The following is a 20,381-nucleotide window of genomic DNA, read 5'->3' on the forward strand; positions in this document are numbered from 1 at the left end:
TCTACCAAGCAAGTATTCGTCCACATAAGATCTCTACCAAAATGTTGTTTGTAAAAAACAAATCTGGGATTTCTGATTACATGGATGCACACTCTCAGGACATTTCAGGCTGCTTGTTAACAATCCACTACGATAAATTAATTCCTTTACCCACAATCAAATAATTAGTACAAATTGAAGATATTATCCCTATCACATTCATTTATAGATTCATTATGTTGGATCTAAATTTTCTCCCACTGCTGCAAGGAAGAACAATAGCTCTCATAAGTTTTTTTTGTAATATCTCACTTCATTTACCCAGCATCGAAGAATTTATTTACTATCCATTCCCATCTGTTAACCAGTGACTTTGTTTGAACTCCAAAACGTAATTTGATGAATCCCATGTGTACAGCTACCACTTATTGAAACCCATACTTTTGTAGAAAATATCCAAGTAAGTGTTTTTATTTTAAACCCCGTTAACTGTTGCTCATCCATTTCTATGCACCCAGTGAGTACTACTGACACCAGTATGCCAATATAGGTGTGCGAGTTTAACAAATATGTTGCAGGTACCCGTGACATCGCGTTCTGAGTATAAATAACGTAACAGCGCGTTCATGTCTGCCCCTTGGTTTAAGATTCACAATGCATTCCGTTTTAAAACTCACAATAGTTCAAATCAGCAAGATTTTACTATTTTCCCTTATCATCTATGCCTAATACACATCCATACCTACAGCCCAATTTATATTCTGATAAAATTCAAGTTTATATATATAAAATCCGTGAGCAGAGTACTCTGGGAAGTCAGTGTAAGACCTCTCCAAACTTTGGCTAATTTTGTACTCCCACATTTTTATGAAGCTCATATCCATAAATAGCTTTGATTCTCATATAAATTATATCAAGATGGAATCCCAAGATTACTCCCAATTTTACTATCAATGAATGGCTGCTCATAAGTCAGCAAATCAAATCTTTATTCTCCATCTCCCTTGACAAAAGTGATATTGTTCATAATCAAATTATATTTCTATTTTATTTTATGGATTCTCTGCATATTCAATCCCATCCACATAAAACTATCCATTTCCAGACAGACACACTGTCGGTGTCAACAATCTTGTAAGATTGATACACAAAACAATAAAAAACACTAACATTGACACACAAAAATACACACACGCATGCATTATGCGTATTTGTTTGCGTTGTGGCTATTATTTACAGATCAAGATGGGTGTCAATTTTATTTCAATTTCATAAAATTTGTCCTTCAATTTTAGAAATGCTATTACACAAATGGACCAAAAAGTTTATTCTTAGAAAACCCCTATGATGTCACATTGAAATTACCCTTTCAGTTCTCACAATAATTTATCCAAATTTGACTACACACCCATTTACATGTCAGTCGACCACTGACTTATCAATCATGCGGAACACTAGTCCGAAATTCCCACCTGATCATGATGTGACCCTTGTCACTTGGTTTCAAAAATTTTCAAAGCAATTGTTCCAACTTTGTAAATTTAAAATTGTGTGCCCAACATAAAAGATCCAATTTCGGCATGTGATCAATTAATTACTAATTTGCTTACAAGCAAAAGAATAACTGAATAATTCTTGCTCCGAAAACTTTTCAGACCCAAGAATCATCGACAGTTATTCATGTTTGTCCAGTAATCGAATCTGTTGAGGCCAATCATCATTTGGGATTTGCAGCAATGAAGGCCTAATCATTGTCTGAGGTACCGGTACGCACTGGTACCCTTGATCTTGGTTTGCCCCATGACCTTGTCCTCCTGTTGACATACGGACATCTTCTTCTCCAATGTCCCATCTTTCCACACTCGAAACACCGGTTTCTGTCGTTTCCTGGTCTGTGCACCTGTGCATTTGTATTGCTGGGCTGCATCTCTACATCCCTGAGTTGCCACTGCAATCTCTCGTTGTCTCCTGAAACACGAAAAAATTCTCTGTACCGTCCTTTTTGGGGAGACAACTGGAAATCAGATGGGACAACTGTCACTTTCATTCCTAATTTCGAGGGCAGTTGTGCATTTGTCTCCTCCGCTGTATCCTGTATCCTTTTTATTTTAAGTTCTAGATCCGTTATCCGTTCTTGCTGTTCCCGTTGTCTGGATTCACCATCCCAAAGATGGAATGCAAGCCAGTCTACCGTCAGATTCTGTCTCTTCCTGGCTTTCAATCTTTGTTCCAATCTTTCCAATCGACTTCGCTCAAATGTACCATCTCTTGGAAACTCCTCATCATGTCCCTTTGTCCACAAATACCAATTCTCGACCTGCCTTATAGCTTCGGCACCATAACGGTCGTACATATGATGTGTACAAGTACCTTTTTGTGGAATCTCTGGTTGTCCTTGTGTATTCTTGCAGGCTCCATTTCCCATTCTGCCTTTTATCAAAGTAGCGTTGGATGTGTTGTAGCTTGTTCCAGGTTCCTCTAAAGCTTCACTCGTACCTCCAGGAAGGATCTCTCCACCTGTTCACACGGTGATTTCCAGAGAATCTCCCTCAGCTGTGGCTTTTGCACAATCCGATCTCACAGATCAGTATTTGCAGATGAGCCGGAGGGTCAGTATGAAATGGGTGAATCCTCAGGTGTCCGCTCTGTTGACGGGGAAATCACACAATGGTAACCGCACATATATATCTGTATATTAACTCACCACCTTGCTCAATTTTCCCAGGTTGTCTCCACATTGATAATATCTCGCAAAGATATCAAAGCTTCTTTATTGAGACCGCATTTTCATCAATCAAACAATCAATATATTCAATTCAATTTATTCAGTTCAATTTATTCAGTTAAATTTATTCAATTAAATTCAATCAATTAGATTCAATCAATCAACAATCAATTATTCAATTTCAATCAATTCATCAATATTCATCAATAAATCAAATTAATCATTTTGAATGACTCCTTGCATAAGCCCTTTCCCCAATGATGTCAGGACAGGTCCATCCATTGACTGAGATCGAATCTCATCGGTCGTCACCTCTGGTTCGTACCTCATGTTAATTGATGAATCACCGTCCTGTCCTAGGGTCATATCTGACATATTTCCCCATTTTGCCTGGTCTCCACAAATTTTCTTTGCAACCACTAAAGGCAACTCATCCTTCATTCGTGAGACAAGAATATCCAATCATATCATTCAACTTCTTCCATAAGTGTGAAGAATATCCAATCATATCATTCAACCTCTTCCATAAGTGTGAAGAATATCCCATCATATCATTCAACTTCTTCTAAGTGTGAATAATATAAAAAAACCCGTATTTACAGATCGCTAGAGAAAAAAAAACACGAATAATAGATAAAACCGTGTGTAAGACCTCTCCCAAATTTTGTCCGCTCATTCACTTTTCCTGATTCGCATCAAGGATCTCCATCATCAGACAGCGTACTTAATTCCGCATTTTAATGAGAATTCAACAGGAATTTACGACTCAAAGGAAAAAAAAAACGAGCAGACCTTTTGCAGGACGATCGTTACAAAATCGTTACATATATTAAAGTATTTATAATGTCGACAAATCATAGCTTAATTCTTACAATATTTTGGTTCTTTGAATAAATCACAGCACCGGGAGAACCAGCTCCAAAAAATGGATCTTTGTGTTTATTCAGCACCCTAGTAATTGGTTCTTTGTGTACTAATTACACAGCACCCAGGCCCCGCTCATATGGATCTTTGTGCAGCGCTGCACAGCACCTGAGCAAAAGGGGTTTCATCTACGCCTCTCTTCTGTCTGTCTGTCTCTCTCTTTCTGTCTGTCTCTCTGTCTGTCTCTCTGTCTGTCTGTCTGTCTGTCTCTCTGTCTTTCTGTCTGTCTCTCTGTCTGTCTGTTTCTCTCTTTCTGTCTGTCTCTCTGTCTTTCTGTCTGTCTCTCTGTCTTTCTGTCTGTCTCTCTGTCTGTCTGTCTCTCTCTTTCTGTCTGTCTCTCTGTCTGTCTGTCTCTCTCTTTCTGTCTGTCTCTCTTTCTGTTAAATTACTCATTAAATTACTTATTAATTACTCATTAAATTAACTTACATCATTTCAGCATCGTATTGATTGCTGAAATGTTCATGGGTTTGAACACACCTTAAAAAGAGGTATGCTTTGTGGTGTTGCCCACCTACCACGTTGAATTAAATTACATCATTTCAATTAAAACATCGCTTCTACTGCTCCAGCCGCAGCATTCGTCACTTTGTCTGCTCATCCGCATGACCAAAACGAAATAAAGGGAGCTCAACCATTACACAGCGCTTTTAATGGCGCATGCCATAGAAACTCAACGCAATTTCGACTCGGCCAGCAAACGAGCAAATTTTGCAGGATGTTAACTGGAATTAGTCGTGAAAATATATCCAAAATACACAAGAAATACACACCCACACAAATAAACAACATTTATTCCGTTCAACAGAACAAACATTTCCTCTATCATGACATGCATGTCTTCAAAATTATATGACCAAGAGAAAAAGTAAAACTAATTAACACTGCGGGCAGTGATGATCCGGGGACCATACCGCTCCATCCTGATTGGACGAGTGCGTGCTAGAGTCGTTAACAACGACAGTCCAGATCCGATTGTTCAAAATTTCAACTCAATCGATCAAAAAAATGAACGCAGGGATGCATTTTAAAGGTGCAGTGGCACTAACTGAGTTGCCACGAATATGGCCACGAAATTGCCAATATGGCCATCACAAAATATTTTCCTTAATCAATTGGCTCATAGCATAACCAATCTGCAAGTATCTCATCCGAAGATGTATCTCTGAGGAATTTTAATTAAATAAGTCATTTATAAATCAACGAGTTAATTTATTAAATGATTAATCAATAAATCAAAAATTTCCTTGACAGCCACATCACTTGGTCAGTGTCATGTCCAAATATCAGCTTCCTTACTCAAAAGGTGCCTGAGTTAATGTAATGTAATGTAATTACTGTAATAAGATTACTGCAATTACTGTAATGATTACTGTAATTACTGTAATTACCGGAACTGTAATTACTGTAATTACCTCAGGTAATTACTGTCATGTAATTACTGTAATTTAATACGAAATGTAATTAATTAAATAAGTACTTCCTTAATCGCTAATAATTAAATAACTCGTGAATTCTTATTCGATTCACTTGATATTCGAATGTTCTCAAAACGTTGGAGCAAAACGTTGCCACAACGAAAGTGAAACGTTGTAGCGACGTTGTGGAGACGTTAGCAAAACCCAACATTTGAATGTTCTCAAAACGTTGGAGCAAAACGTTGCTACAACGAAAGTGAAACGTTGTAGTGACGTTGTGGAAACGTTAGCAAAACCCAACATTTGAATGTTCTCAAAACGTTGGAGCAAAACGTTGCTACAACGAAAGTGAAACGTTGTAGTGACGTTGTGGAAACGTTAGCAAAACCCAACATTTGAATGTTCTCAAAACGTTGGAGCAAAACGTTGCTACAACGAAAGTGAAACGTTGTAGTGACGTTGTGGAAACATTAGCAAAACCCAACATTTGAATGTTCTCAAAACGTTGGAGCAAAACGTTGCTACAACGAAAGTGAAACGTTGTAGTGACGTTGTGGAAACGTTAGCAAAACCCAACATTTGAATGTTCTCAAAACGTTGGAGCAAAACGTTGCTACAACGAAAGTGAAACGTTGTAGTGACGTTGTGGAAACGTTAGCAAAACCCAACATTTGAATGTTCTCAAAACGTTGGAGCAAAACGTTGCCACAACGAAAGTGAAACGTTGTAATTATCACATTGCAATGACCTCTTAACATTCCTAAACCAATAAGCTAGTCTGGCGATGCCAAATACCCCACACCCCTGTCATCCCAGAAGTCACTGTTTGCCACAACCATTATTTGGAAGTCTTTTGCTGTCAAAACTCAATTTCTCTACTGTCAAAGGCCCAAAACCCGGCCTCTGTGACTTCTCCGCCAATTGTCACTTTCTCTTGACAAAAACAAACATCTTCTATATTTATCCCATTAAAAATCCCATTAAAATCCTATTAAAATCCCATATCTTGTCAACCTTTGCATTCTTGAAAGCAATTAATTCCATATCTTGTCACGGCGTGCCCGCACGTATACTAGGGCGTGCCCGCACGTACGTGCTTGCCCGTACGTGCTTGCAAAAAAATGCGTGCAAACAACAACAACAAATTTTCTTTGAAACCACGTGGGAGTAACGACCACGGAACCCCCCCTTTTTTACATGAAATGGTTTGGTCCATTCGCAAAGCCACAGCGAACAGCTTGCGAGTACGGTGACCATACCTTGGGACCCACTTGTCCGATTAATTTCAAACCTTGAAAAGGCACATCCTCGGGTCCCCAGCAATTTTCCATTCCTTCCCTTCCTGATCCTTCGATGTAGGGATGGGTTATTTTTAGGATCATGTTGCATCGAGCATTATTTTCCAAAACAGTGTGAACATTAAACCACACCATTACCTCTGACATCCCACCATTTACACCAGCTTTCCATTTCCTGTAATTATCTCTCATAATCAGGATAAATTTGGAACAGCCCTTAAACTAACACCAAGCAGATCAATTTTTATATTTAGGTTGAGGTTTCACACAAACTGGTTAACTAAATAATACAGAATTATTATTATTATTATATCTCCGCCTTGGTGAACAGTTTATGTTTTGTATCCCACTGATAGGCCGGATCTGGATTCGGACCTGAACCAAAAATGGAATCGGCGTGTTTTTGTCACCTAACCACCTCGTCCACCAAGTTTAGTCATATTCATTCAACCTTTTTAAATATCATGCTATATATCGCTTTTGGCCCGATTTCTCAGTGGTGAAGAATCACTGAGAAATTAAATAATTCTCGTATCCGAAGCCATATTCAGATCTTCACCAAAATCGAATCGATTCGCCCTTGTCACACACACAACCGGTCCACCAAGTTTCGTCCAAATCCGTCCACAACGTTTTGAGATATCTTGCTATATGTCGGTTTTGGCCCTATTATCCAATGGCGAAGTATCACTTTAAAAATTCTAGTAGCCGGATCCGGATCTTCACCAAAATTTAAACATTTCGTCCTTATCACATACACCACCTCTCTGCCAAATTTTGTCCAAATCCATTCATAACCTTTTGAGATATCCTGCTATGTATCGTTTTTGGCCATATCTCCCAATGGTGAAGAATCACTTAAAATGTTTTTTAAAAATCATATCCGAATCTATATTCAGATCTTCACCAAAATTGAATCGAATTGTCCTTGTCAGACACACAACGTGTCGACCAAGTTTCGTGTCCAAATCCGTCCATAACTTTTTTTGAGATATCGTGCTTTGTATCGTTGTTGGCCCGATCTCCCAATGGTGAAGAATCACTTTAGAAATTCTAGTAGCCGGATCCGGATCTTCACCAAAATCTAATCATTTCGTCCGTGTCATATACGCTACATCTTTACCAAATTTCGTCAAAAAAAACAAAACAACAGCACTGGTTTTGTTTCCTGGAAGCGTCCTGCAAAACGCTTTGCTTCTCGCAAAACGTCCGCCAATGGGAAGTAAAGGGAGGGAAAAAGAGCGGGAGGAAGAGACAGGGTGCCGGAATGGACATGAGGGACAATGAGACCCAGTGAGGGAGTGTTGGTATGCAATTTTTATCCAATCGCCATCTTTCACAGTAATTCTGGACCGGCATGAGGTGGGATTGTCTGTCATGAATTTATTAGTTGATCGAACGAGTTTTTAGAAATGGCGGGAAAACTGAAAAAAAAAATTATTTATTTCTTTATTTAAAACGGGTGTACACAATTGTACACGTATACGGACCTTACTGAACCTTACCGAACCGGCAAACAAATCTACTCATGGTGCACTTCATGAGCCGATTTGCCTGCAGACCAGAGTAAGGCTTTTAATACTCAGCGTATAATGTACATATCCTCGCAAGCTCACGAATAATAGAATCATTTAAAACGTTCCATCCTTGGATTACCTATGGACAATCACAAGTCCCACACACATCCCCTAGTAATTGGTTCTTTTTTTTTTTTCTTTCATATTTCATAATGGACCATCCCCAAGATGCTTACCTTGGCGAGGTCCACTCGAAAATCCAAGCGGTGCCTCCATATTGTTAGGGAAGTGTTGAAGGGACTCAAGACGCCAGTGGTCGGACACAGGTTTTACAAAAGGTCTGGTTTATTAACTGGTTATTCACTTCATTCCATTTACCAAATAATACCGCATAATATAATGGATCAGGTTTCACTTTTCGCTGTTGTCCTTCTCGTTCGGCTGATGTTCCTCCGCCACTCCCGTTGGTCAGAGCTTCTCGTAGCAAGTCCTCCTGACTCCACGTTTGCTCTCGTTTATATGGCCAAACTGGACTTAATCCTCTGTCCGCTAATGCCCCGAGGTCATGCATGTACCAAGTCCTGGCATCAGCTCGCTCCCCTCCTGCTGTGATTTCCATTTACACAGTGGGAGGGTGCTTTAGCCCAGGGCTGTACAGGAGGTGGACAATGGACTCCCAGCTTTAACACACCTGCTCGTATCTTGGTTCGTTACTAGTATTAATTAATAAGTTACCAGTGCCAATTACTAAGTTACACTGAGTTACGCTTCCACAGAGGCCACATTTGCCTCTCCCCATCAGAATAAATTGGTCAAAGATGCACCATTTAATATTTGTGGGGGTGGAGGGTGGGGAGAGATTTTTTAAAAGTATTGTGGATAATTGACTATAAACTATATTCAGAGCAAAATTTATATTTATCCAGGAAATATAATTAATATAAAACTGTATCTGCATATTATGTTGGTATGTTTGAAAACAACACTGGGGTATCATGCTGCATACACACTCATAATAGTACACAGTTATACTCTATATGGCTTGATTTATGGCTTCCTGTGACTTGTGGGCAGGGTGTGTAACCCCCAAATCCCTCTCACAATGAACCAGGTCAGTTAGGGATAGAGCCATGACAGAGTGGAGTGTACTGCTGGGTGGAGAGCAAAGTCTTGTATCTTGTCTCAAATAAAAAAGTTTTATTATATATCTTTATGGATGAACACAAATGGATTTAAACCTAGGGCGACAAAATTATGCTAGCTCAGATTTATGTAAACAACATTCAGGAACTTTGGAGTATTACTTGTGTCTCAAGTCCAAACATCACTTATCAAGTAAGTTTGACAGCTGCTCCCCGCCATTTTGACCACAAACACATGGTGCTCAGACTCCATGTGTCCAGATATATAAACAACTCTTTTGACCTGGGTCACGACCCATGTGACCTGCCAATCAAGCCTAGTGGGCCAATAAGAGTTTCCTTCACAGGCTTCAGTTCAAAAGTTTCAAGCTTTATATTTATCAAAATAGTGCATTAAAATACAACTGAAAATATATGTAGATGCTTTGTACATTCATAAGTTTGGTAGAAAATTTGTGGTAAGTAAATCTCATTAGTTTCATTACTAGCCAGAATAAACTTTCAATTTTGGCTTCTGGTTTAAACTGTGTTTGAATGGCCACCCCCAAAATATAGATATTATATAGGTTGTGAAATCAATATAATAAATACTGCTAAGTGCTTCGGCTGTTGAGATATCGTGAAAAAACTGCTTTCCGATGGCGGCCATCTTGAAAATCCGCTGTAGGCTGCCACCTGGTATCCCAGGGTAGGTGTAGATTATTTTAGATGGCTTCATGTGATTCCTCATCCCCAAAAATGTGGGTATAGGTGTTGGAATCAGCACTCTAGGTGGTTCGGATGTTGAGATATCGCGAAAAATAGGTTTCCGATGGCGGCCATTTTGAAAATCCAATATGGCCGCCAAAAAAAAATTTGCGCAAATGGAAACATGGTTTTTCGGATTCCTGGTGCTATAAGCTTTCCAAAAATGTATAGGTTTGCTAATCTCCACAAAAAAAGAACGAAATTATAAATCTCAACATAATGAACCTGACTATAAAGACTCTTTTGGTTTTAACAAACGCGTTGTGGCCTACCTCTTTGGCAAGCAAGTTGTGTGCGCAGCACCACACTTCAATGTAAAGATTTGAACCCTGGTTTGTGCAATACAGTAAACATCGTGTGAATGAACACAGTAAATGAATGCAAATGTAAAGATTTGAACCCTAGTTTGTGCAACACAGTAAACATCGTGTGAATGAACAGAGTAAATGAATGTAAATGTAAGATTTGAACCCTGGTTTGTGCAATACAGTAAACATCATGTAAATGAACACAGTAAATGAATGTAAATGTAAAGATTTGAACCCTGGCTTGTGCAATGCAGTAAACATCGTGTGAATGAACACAGTAAATGAATGTAAATGAAAATATTTGAACCCTGGTTTGTGCAATACAGTAAACATCGTGTGAATGAACACAGTAAATGAATGTAAATGTAAAGATTTGAACCCTGGCTTGTGCAATGCAGTAAACATCGTGTGAATGAACACAGTAAATGAATGTAAATGTGAAGATTTGAACCCTGGTTTGTGCAATACAGTAAACATCGTGTGAATGAACACAGTAAATGAATGTAAATGTGAAGATTTGAACCCTGGTTTGTGCAATACAGTAAACATCATGTGAATGAACACAGTAAATGAATGTAAATGTAAAGATTTGAACCCTGGTTTGTGCAATACAGTAAACATCATGTGAATGAACACAGTAAATGAATGTAAATGTAAAGATTTGAACCCTAGTTTGTGCAATACAGTAAACATCATGTAAATGAACACAGTAAATGAATGTAAATGTAAAGATTTGAACCCTGGCTTGTGCAATGCAGTAAACATCGTGTAAATGAACAGAGTAAATTAATGTAAATGTGAAGATTTGAACCCTGGTTTGTGCAATGCAGTAAACATCGTGTGAATGAACAGAGTAAATTAATGTAAATGTGAAGATTTGAACCCTGGTTTGTGCAATACAGTAAACATCGTGTGAATGAACACAGTAAATGAATGTAAATGAAAAGATTTGAACCCTGGTTTGTGCAATACAGTAAACATCGTGTGAATGAACAGAGTAAATTAATGTAAATGTGAAGATTTGAACCCTGGTTTGTGCAATACAGTAAACATCGTGTGAATGAACAGAGTAAATTAATGTAAATGTGAAGATTTGAACCCTGGTTTGTGCAATACAGTAAACATCGTGTGAATGAACACAGTAAATGAATGTAAATGTAAAGATTTGAACCCTGGTTTGTGCAATACAGTAAACATCGTGTGAATGAACACAGTAAATGAATGTAAATGTAAAGATTTGAACCCTGGTTTGTGCAATACAGTAAACATCGTGTGAATGAACAGAGTAAATGAATGTAAATGTAAAGATGTGAACCCTGGTTTGTGCAATGCAGTAAACATCGTGTGAATGAACATAGTAAATGAATGTAAATGTAAAGATTTGAACCCTGGTTTGTGCAATACAGTAAACATCATGTAAATGAACACAGTAAATGAATGTAAATGTGAAGATTTGAACCCTGGTTTGTGCAATACAGTAAACATCGTGTGAATGAACACAGTAAATGAATGTAAATGTAAAGATTTGAACCCTGGTTTGTGCAATACAGTAAACATCGTGTGAATGAACAGAGTAAATTAATGTAAATGTAAAGATTTGAACCCTGGTTTGTGCAATACAGTAAACATCGTGTGAATGAACAGAGTAAATTAATGTAAATGTGAAGATTTGAACCCTGGTTTGTGCAATACAGTAAACATCGTGTGAATGAACAGAGTAAATGAATGTAAATGTAAAGATTTGAACCCTGGTTTGTGCAATACAGTAAACATCGTGTGAATGAACAGAGTAAATGAATGTAAATGTAAAGATTTGAACCCTGGTTTGTGCAATACAGTAAACATCGTGTGAATGAACAGAGTAAATTAATGTAAATGTGAAGATTTGAACCCTGGTTTGTGCAATACAGTAAACATCGTGTGAATGAACAGAGTAAATTAATGTAAATGTAAAGATTTGAACCCTGGTTTGTGCAATGCAGTAAACATCGTGTGAATGAACAGAGTAAATGAATGTAAATGTAAAGATTTGAACCCTGGTTTGTGCAATACAGTAAACATCGTGTGAATGAACAGAGTAAATGAATGTAAATGTAAAGATTTGAACCCTGGTTTGTGCAATACAGTAAACATCGTGTGAATGAACACAGTAAATGAATGTAAATGTAAAGATTTGAACCCTGGTTTGTGCAATACAGTAAACATCGTGTGAATGAACAGAGTAAATTAATGTAAATGTAAAGATTTGAACCCTGGTTTGTGCAATACAGTAAACATCGTGTGAATGAACACAGTAAATGAATGTAAATGTAAAGATTTGAACCCTGGCTTGTGCAATGCAGTAAACATCGTGTGAATGAACAGAGTAAATTAATGTAAATGTAAAGATTTGAACCCTGGTTTGTGCAATACAGTAAACATCGTGTGAATGAACAGAGTAAATGAATGTAAATGTAACGATTTGAACCCTGGTTTGTGCAATACAGTAAACATCGTGTGAATGAACAGAGTAAATGAATGTAAATGTAAAGATTTGAACCCTTGTTTGTGCAATACAGTAAACATCGTGTGAATGAACAGAGTAAATGAATGTAAATGTAACGATTTGAACCCTGGTTTGTACAATACAGTAAACATCGTGTGAATGAACAGAGTAAATGAATGTAAATGTAAAGATTTGAACCCTTGTTTGTGCAATACAGTAAACATCGTGTGAATGAACAGAGTAAATGAATGTAAATGTAAAGATTTGAACCCTGGTTTGTGCAATACAGTAAACATCGTGTGAATGAACAGAGTAAATGAATGTAAATGTAACGATTTGAACCCTGGTTTGTACAATACAGTAAACATCGTGTGAATGAACACAGTAAATGAATGTAAATGTAAAGATTTGAACCCTGGTTTACGCAATACAGTAAACATCATGTGAATGAACACAGTAAATGAATGTAAATGTAAAGATTTGAACCCTGGTTTGTGCAATGCAGTAAACATCGTGTGAATGAACAGAGTAAATGAATGTAAATGTAAAGATTTAAACCCTGGCTTGTGCAATGCAGTAAACATCGTGTGAATGAACAGAGTAAATGTAAAGATTTGAACCCTGGTTTGTGCAATACAGTAAACATCGTGTGAATGAACAGAGTAAATGAATGTAAATGTAAAGATTTAAACCCTGGCTTGTGCAATGCAGTAAACATCGTGTGAATGAACAGAGTAAATGAATGTAAATGTAAAGATTTAAACCCTGGCTTGTGCAATGCAGTAAACATCGTGTGAATGAACAGAGTAAATGAATGTAAATGTAAAGATTTAAACCCTGGCTTGTGCAATGCAGTAAACATCGTGTGAATGAACAGAGTAAATGAATGTAAATGTAAAGATTTAAACCCTGGCTTGTGCAATGCAGTAAACATCGTGTGAATGAACAGAGTAAATGTAAAGATTTGAACCCTGGTTTGTGCAATACAGTAAGCATCGTGTGAATGAACACAGTAAATGAATGTAAATGTAAAGATTTGAACCCTGGTTTGTGCAATACAGTAAACATCGTGTGAATGAACACAGTAAATGAATGTAAATGTAAAGATTTGAACCCTGGTTTGTGCAATACAGTAAACATCGTGTGAATGAACAGAGTAAATGAATGTAAATGTAAAGATGTGAACCCTGGTTTGTGCAATACAGTAAACATCATGTAAATGAACACAGTAAATGAATGTAAATGTAAAGATTTGAACCCTGGTTTGTGCAATACAGTAAACATCGTGTGAATGAACAGAGTAAATGAATGTAAATGTAAAGATTTGAACCCTGGTTTGTGCAATACAGTAAACATCGTGTGAATGAACAGAGTAAATTAATGTAAATGTAAAGATTTGAACCCTGGTTTACGCAATACAGTAAACATCATGTGAATGAACACAGTAAATGAATGTAAATGTAAAGATTTGAACCCTGGTTTGTGCAATACAGTAAACATCGTGTGAATGAACAGAGTAAATGAATGTAAATGTAAAGATGTGAACCCTGGTTTGTGCAATGCAGTAAACATCGTGTGAATGAACATAGTAAATGAATGTAAATGTAAAGATTTGAACCCTGGTTTGTGCAATACAGTAAACATCATGTAAATGAACACAGTAAATGAATGTAAATGTGAAGATTTGAACCCTGGTTTGTGCAATACAGTAAACATCGTGTGAATGAACACAGTAAATGAATGTAAATGTAAAGATTTGAAGCCTGGTTTGTGCAATACAGTAAACATCGTGTAAATGAACACAGTAAATGAATGTAAATGTAAAGATTTGAACCCTGGTTTGTGCAATACAGTAAACATCGTGTGAATGAACATAGTAAATGAATGTAAATGTAAAGATTTGAAGCCTGGTTTGTGCAATACAGTAAACATCGTGTAAATGAACACAGTAAATGAATGTAAATGTAAAGATTTGAAGCCTGGTTTGTGCAATACAGTAAACATCGTGTAAATGAACACAGTAAATGAATGTAAATGTAAAGATTTGAACCCTGGTTTGTGCAATACAGTAAACATCGTGTGAATGAACATAGTAAATTTATCCATTTTGTTGTTCCACAAGTCTCCATGGAATGATCCGCATGTGATTCCTTCCCCGTTGTTCCCGTTCTGTTCTCCATCAACGTGGATTGAGAAAGATGTTGATTTCTTGTTTTCTGAACATCGTTTCATTTATTCATTTTCATCTTTCCTGTTTCCAGACGTTTTTGCCCAAGTTCTGACCAGTCTGGCTGGGACGGACTCGCCCGTTCCTGATGAGAATTTTCGACACATCCGGGGTACTGTGGGCATGCTGGTGCAGTACACGGACTTCAGCGCCAAGTTTTGTGAGTTTCTCTCCAGGAAATCCTTAACCCTGAACTTCTGTTGTGTTTCTCTCACCATAACAAATAGTTATCCACATTATACTATTCGTGGGTTATAGTAATCTTAAGATAATCTCCTTGTAATGAAACGTGTTCGATTTGTGTTCATTCTCATTTATAATTTCTCGAAACATCTGCTCCCCAAGGGATCACCGGCGGGGTCACGTTATCATCCTCGTTACCATTTCCAGTTATCTCGATGATTTTTTCGGCATCACATCCACATCCACACACTCTTCCACTCTTGTTATTGCTCTTCCTGGGCGTGGCCTGTATTTGATGCTCCGTGTTTATAAAAGTTTGTGTTTCCATCTTGGAATGATCAGTTCCGGAGGAGCATCCTCATCAAACCGGCTGGGAAGTCTCATCGAATTTCACTTCATGTCTTGTCCATGTGTGGGCTTTCATGAGCCCATGTGCTCATTGCTATTCACTCTCTGAGGGTGGAGTCACTCAATTTGGTCAACCACCATTTAATATAAATATCTAAAAATGTAAAAATATGAATATCAACACCAATAATAAACGAATGCGTGCACACAGACATCAAGGTAATTTATAAAGTACATCGTAAATCGTGTGTGTGTGTGTGTGTGTGTGGGGGGGTGTGTGTGTGGGTGTGTGTGTGTGTGTGTGTGTGTGTGTGTGTATGGGTGTGTGTGTGTGTGTGTGTATGTACAGGGCGTTTCAAAAAGAGCGATACAACTTTAAACGTTTATATAAAAATAAACAGAAACCTCAGGAACGTGAACCAAACATTTATTGAAAGCTCATGACAGGGTATTTTCTGTCACTGATGTTATTGCAGTCACTGCTGGAGTTAGTGAGAGCCCAAGGTCTGAAATTGCATTTACACAAAATCCTTGTAATTGACGTTCTCGATGTGTGCCCCTCCGTGGTTCAGACAGGAATTGATCCCGACTCCAAAGTTCTGTCAAACTGTCCTGTAGGTCTCATGTGGCACTGCCTGGAGGTAGTCCGACACCTCCTGTTTCAGATCATCCAGTGTGGCAGGGGGGTTGACGTCGACAGAGCCCTTGGCAGCCCCCCAGAACCAGTAGTCCAGAAGGTTCAATTCTGGGCTATGGGGTGCCCAGTCATGAGCGGTACCCAGGTCAACGAGGAGGTGTCTGAAGAGCTGCTGCAGGAAAGTGATGGTGTCACCAGCTGTATGCGGGGATGCACCATCCTGCATTACCCAGGTCACGCTGAGCTTGTTTGGGGTGACCTTTTGGGCTAGATCATCATGGAACTTCTGGAGCACGGCCCGGTAGTGCTCACCGTTGATCGTCACCGTCCTGATGTTGTCATTCTCAAACCAGTAAGGCCCGAGCATTCCACATCTGGTATTGAAGGCGCAAAAGCACGTGACCTTAGGCCCTTTCAGGTACCTCTCAGTGATCTCCTCAGGTGGTTCTGCCCCCCAGAAAATGTTGTTGTAGTTGTTGATTTCGTCTCATTACCACAGACCCACCACTTTTGTTTTCTGCTGCACTGTCAATGGTAAGTTGAGCTACGGAGCTACAAATCGCAGGGAACAAACACCACGATAACACCATCAAACTCTGAAACGGAAAACATTATAGGTCAAAAACCAAAGGAATGGCAGGAAGTCAAAGTTGTATCAATCTTTTTGAAACGCCCTGTACATGTGAACATTGTCATATCATAAACTGTTATGTGAGCCATAAATGGGGTAACGTGACTTGTGAAGAATCGCTTCCCGTATGGTGTTCAAAATATGTACAGGGATTTAATGTTTTGTACAGGAATTTTAATGTGACGTCATCAAAAATATTGTGCAGTTGTGTTCAGTCGTCACCACATCTCAGTTAGTACGAAGCTACCATACAGAGGGTTCAGCGTAGGGTTACACGATTGGGTGCAGGCCTAGCTAGACTTGGCTATGTGGAGCGGCTGAACGAGATGGTATACACCTGAAAAGGGAAAGAACACGTGACACAAAAATGTTTGCCACGTAAATATTCAATGAATCATGGCACAAGTTCAGCATCACTTCCTCACAGGCCGAACCAAGACCAGATCAATCGAGCGACAATGACATAGATCGACCAAACCAACAACTCCCACAAACATGGCCCACACCATTGCACCTCTTACACTCTCCCCACAATAAAAGGTCATCACACCATTAACTTGAGAGTCCAAATAAGGGATCAATTCCTGCCTTGCTTCCCAATCAGTACTAACAGGCTAACAGCGACTAACAGGGTTGGCGGCAGAAAGGGCATCCGGCCATAAAACATCGCTTCGAAAAGGGGACCATGGTGCCCGAAAAAGGCCAGCCCCTGCTCTGCGGGGGAAAATGGCCTCTAAAGGTGGTTCTTCTCTTCTCAATTCACAGAAACAGTCCATTTTTGCTCATTAACAATCCATGCTTGCTCATTAACAATCCATGCTTGCTCATTAACAATCCATTTTTGCTCATTAACAATCCATGCTTGCTCATTAACAATCCATGCTTGCTCATTAACAATCCATTTTTGCTCATTAACAATCCATGCTTGCTCATTAACAATCCATGCTTGCTCATTAACAATCCATGCTTGCTCATTAACAATCCATTTTTGCTCATTAACAATCCATGCTTGCTCATTAACAATCCATGCTTGCTCATTAACAATCCATGCTTGCTCATTAACAATCCATTTTTGCTCATTAACAATCCATGCTTGCTCATTAACAATCCATGCTTGCTCATTAACAATCCATGCTTGCTCATTAACAATCCATTTTTGCTCATTAACAATCCATTGTTGCTCATTAACAATCCATACTTGCTCATTAACAATCCATACTTGCTCATTAACAATCCATACTTGCTCATTAGCAATCCGTTTTTGCTCATTATCAATCCATTTTTGCTCATTAACAATCCATGCTTGCTCAGCAATGAGAATCCATGAGTATCCAATGGCCTATTCCATAAGCAGAATGAGGCTGATGTCGACAGGGATGTAATGTAACAGTCCATAAGGGTATGCTGTGTCGCTGATGTGATGCCCTTGTTAACCTTGTTAAGCTGGTACTCTTATTGCCACCCTTGGAAGGCCACCTCGTGTTAATTCAACGGCCGACAGGGGCTATAACTCAAGGCCCGAAGACACCAGGCTTATTGTATTTCAAGTGGCAGGTGGTCACATGACAACACAATGTTTTGGTGCAGCACTCGATACCTTCCTTTCCCATGTTCTGGCTTTACCTCTTATATCGAAATCTCTTCTCCAACTTGCCAAACCAGGATGTGGATTGTGCTTTCCCAATAAGAACTGAGTTTTCCGGGACCTCCTCACTCAGACTTTGCAAGACACACGTTCTCCAGGCTAAAAAACTGAATACAAAAGTTCTTGCTGAGCTCTCTCAAACTGTGCAGTTCTTCTCATGGTGTTGGACGAAAACTCCTCAGAACATTCCTTCATGAATTCTTTCATGTCCAATGGCATTCTGGATAAGGTGTCAGCATCGATGTTTCCCTTCCAGGATGATGTCTCACTGTGAAGTAGAAGTTCGTTGACTCTGTCACCCATTTATAACCTGTTACATTACGTTTGGGTGAGGACAGGACATATGTTCGGGGATTGTTGTGACTGAACACTGGAGGCTGGTGCATGATACAAATACTACCTGAATTTGTCAGAGATCGCCACTTCAAGGTGAGCATTTCTAATTTACCTGAATGGAGTTGGTACGTTTTCTCAGAGGTTGTCATAGTTTGAGATCCATAAGTTTGAGATCCACATTAAGTTTCCCTCCTTGTCTCCAGTACAGATCAATGCCCAGTCTCTTGTTGGACACATGTGTATGGAGGATGTAGACGGTTGTGAGAAATTTGGAAACCCAAGCACAGGTGGCTGTAGCAAACGGTCTATCAGTGTCTCCACAATCTGTTGGTGCATGTCTGCCAGGTAGATCGACTTGGAAGAAGGGACACCTGCTGACTTCTTACCCTTTTTTATTGCTGTCCTTTTCTAACTCCTTATTTTAACAGCTGCGTCTGAGCCGTTTCAAGGTTCTGCTTTTCAAAGGGTCATATAATGGGTTGGGAATGGGACAAAAGTCTTCAATGTGCTGCCTGCAATAGCTGAGCAACACTAAGACCCCTCCCAGTCCCCCCAAGGTACCTGGTATTTTGTTCTTCAATGTTTGAAATGTGACAGTATCACCTGGATCCACGCTGCTCCTTTCAGTGGATACGATCTTCCCCAGGTATCTCACCTCTGGCTTGAACATATCACACTTACTTGGGTTGAGCTTTCTACCATATTTTCTTAGCCATTGCAATACTTTCTCACATCTTCATCGTGGTCTCCAAACATTATTTTGTCCACGAGGGTGTTGTTCAGATATGGTACACAGATTTCATCCCTTCACCCTTCCAGTCAGTTCTCCATGCAACCCTGAAAGGCTGCAGGTGCATTCATGATTCCAAACGGGATCCGCATCCACTCCTAAAGGCCCCAATGGAGTCAGAGATGCTGTCATTGGCCGACTCTATTTTTCCATAAACCCATGATGATATGATTGATATGCTTTTCTCTGGTCCAGTGGAGAGTACCAAGAATTCCCACAAAGGGTGTGAAGGATATCTAGTACTCTGGCTGTGGGTTCGCGGTCAGGTATGGTCCTTTTGGTCATGTCCCGATAATCAAAACAGTGTCTCAAACTCCTGTCCTTTTCCCGAACATTCACCACTGGAAATGAATAAGGAGTTATAGACTTGGACCCACCCAGTGCAATCAAGTCATGCAGGTGTTCTTTCATTTCCTGGTGCAGTAGTTTGGACACAGACATGGAGGTTCTCTTAACAGGTTCACGGTCTTGCAGATTAATTTCCAGTTCCAAACGTTCAATGCATCCAATATCATCATCACCTTGGGAAGAGGCACTGCATTCCTCTCTCGGCATTTGTCGAACAATCTGCTGCCGGTGTGTCGTGAGATGACAAATCTCAACAGGTGGGTCCCATGTTTTCTCACATGCCTTTTTATTCACTTCATTGCTCCTGTCTCTACTGGATGTGTCGGTCTGGATCGACGTTACATGAACAGCAGCATTGTGGATATTTCCAAATATATTGGCAGGAAATACTGTTTCTATAGGTTGAAAAATTCCAAGTAATGTTCGTCCTTTCAACAAAATGACGTGTTCAGCGAAATGTTCCACATCAGTGGTCACATGTGGGACCTCTCCTTTGGGAATTTTCATTTTCATATCACGTATATACATCTTCTTTGTTCGTATGCAGCACAAGGCTGTGCAGTAGCATCATTGGCTGAGGGCGTGGCTGTGCTTCTGATGCAGTGCCCCCTACTGGTTAACGTTCTGTATCCATTTCGAATTCAAGTTGAACGGTTTTTACATCAGCATTTCCATTGCTGTTCGATCCGACAC

At 39.3% G+C, this 20,381-nt stretch overlaps 1 protein-coding gene across 4 annotated transcripts in view; it reads left to right on the top strand.

Moving 5' to 3' along the window:
- The window catches only part of LOC137423623 (uncharacterized), a 364,689-nt gene that overhangs the window by 71,092 nt on the left and 273,216 nt on the right, over positions 1–20,381 (top strand). For all 4 annotated transcript variants that reach the window (XM_078773964.1, XM_078773961.1, XM_078773962.1 and 1 more), the window contains exon 4: positions 14,805–14,930. In XM_078773964.1, the coding sequence (XP_078630090.1) occupies positions 14,805–14,930 (126 nt within the window). The remainder of the gene's footprint in view (positions 1–14,804; positions 14,931–20,381) is intronic.

Source organism: Myxine glutinosa, chromosome 3 (genome assembly GCF_964187855.1).
Source record: "Myxine glutinosa chromosome 3, kmMyxGlut1.1, whole genome shotgun sequence".
Taxonomy (NCBI): Eukaryota; Metazoa; Chordata; class Myxini; order Myxiniformes; family Myxinidae; genus Myxine; species Myxine glutinosa.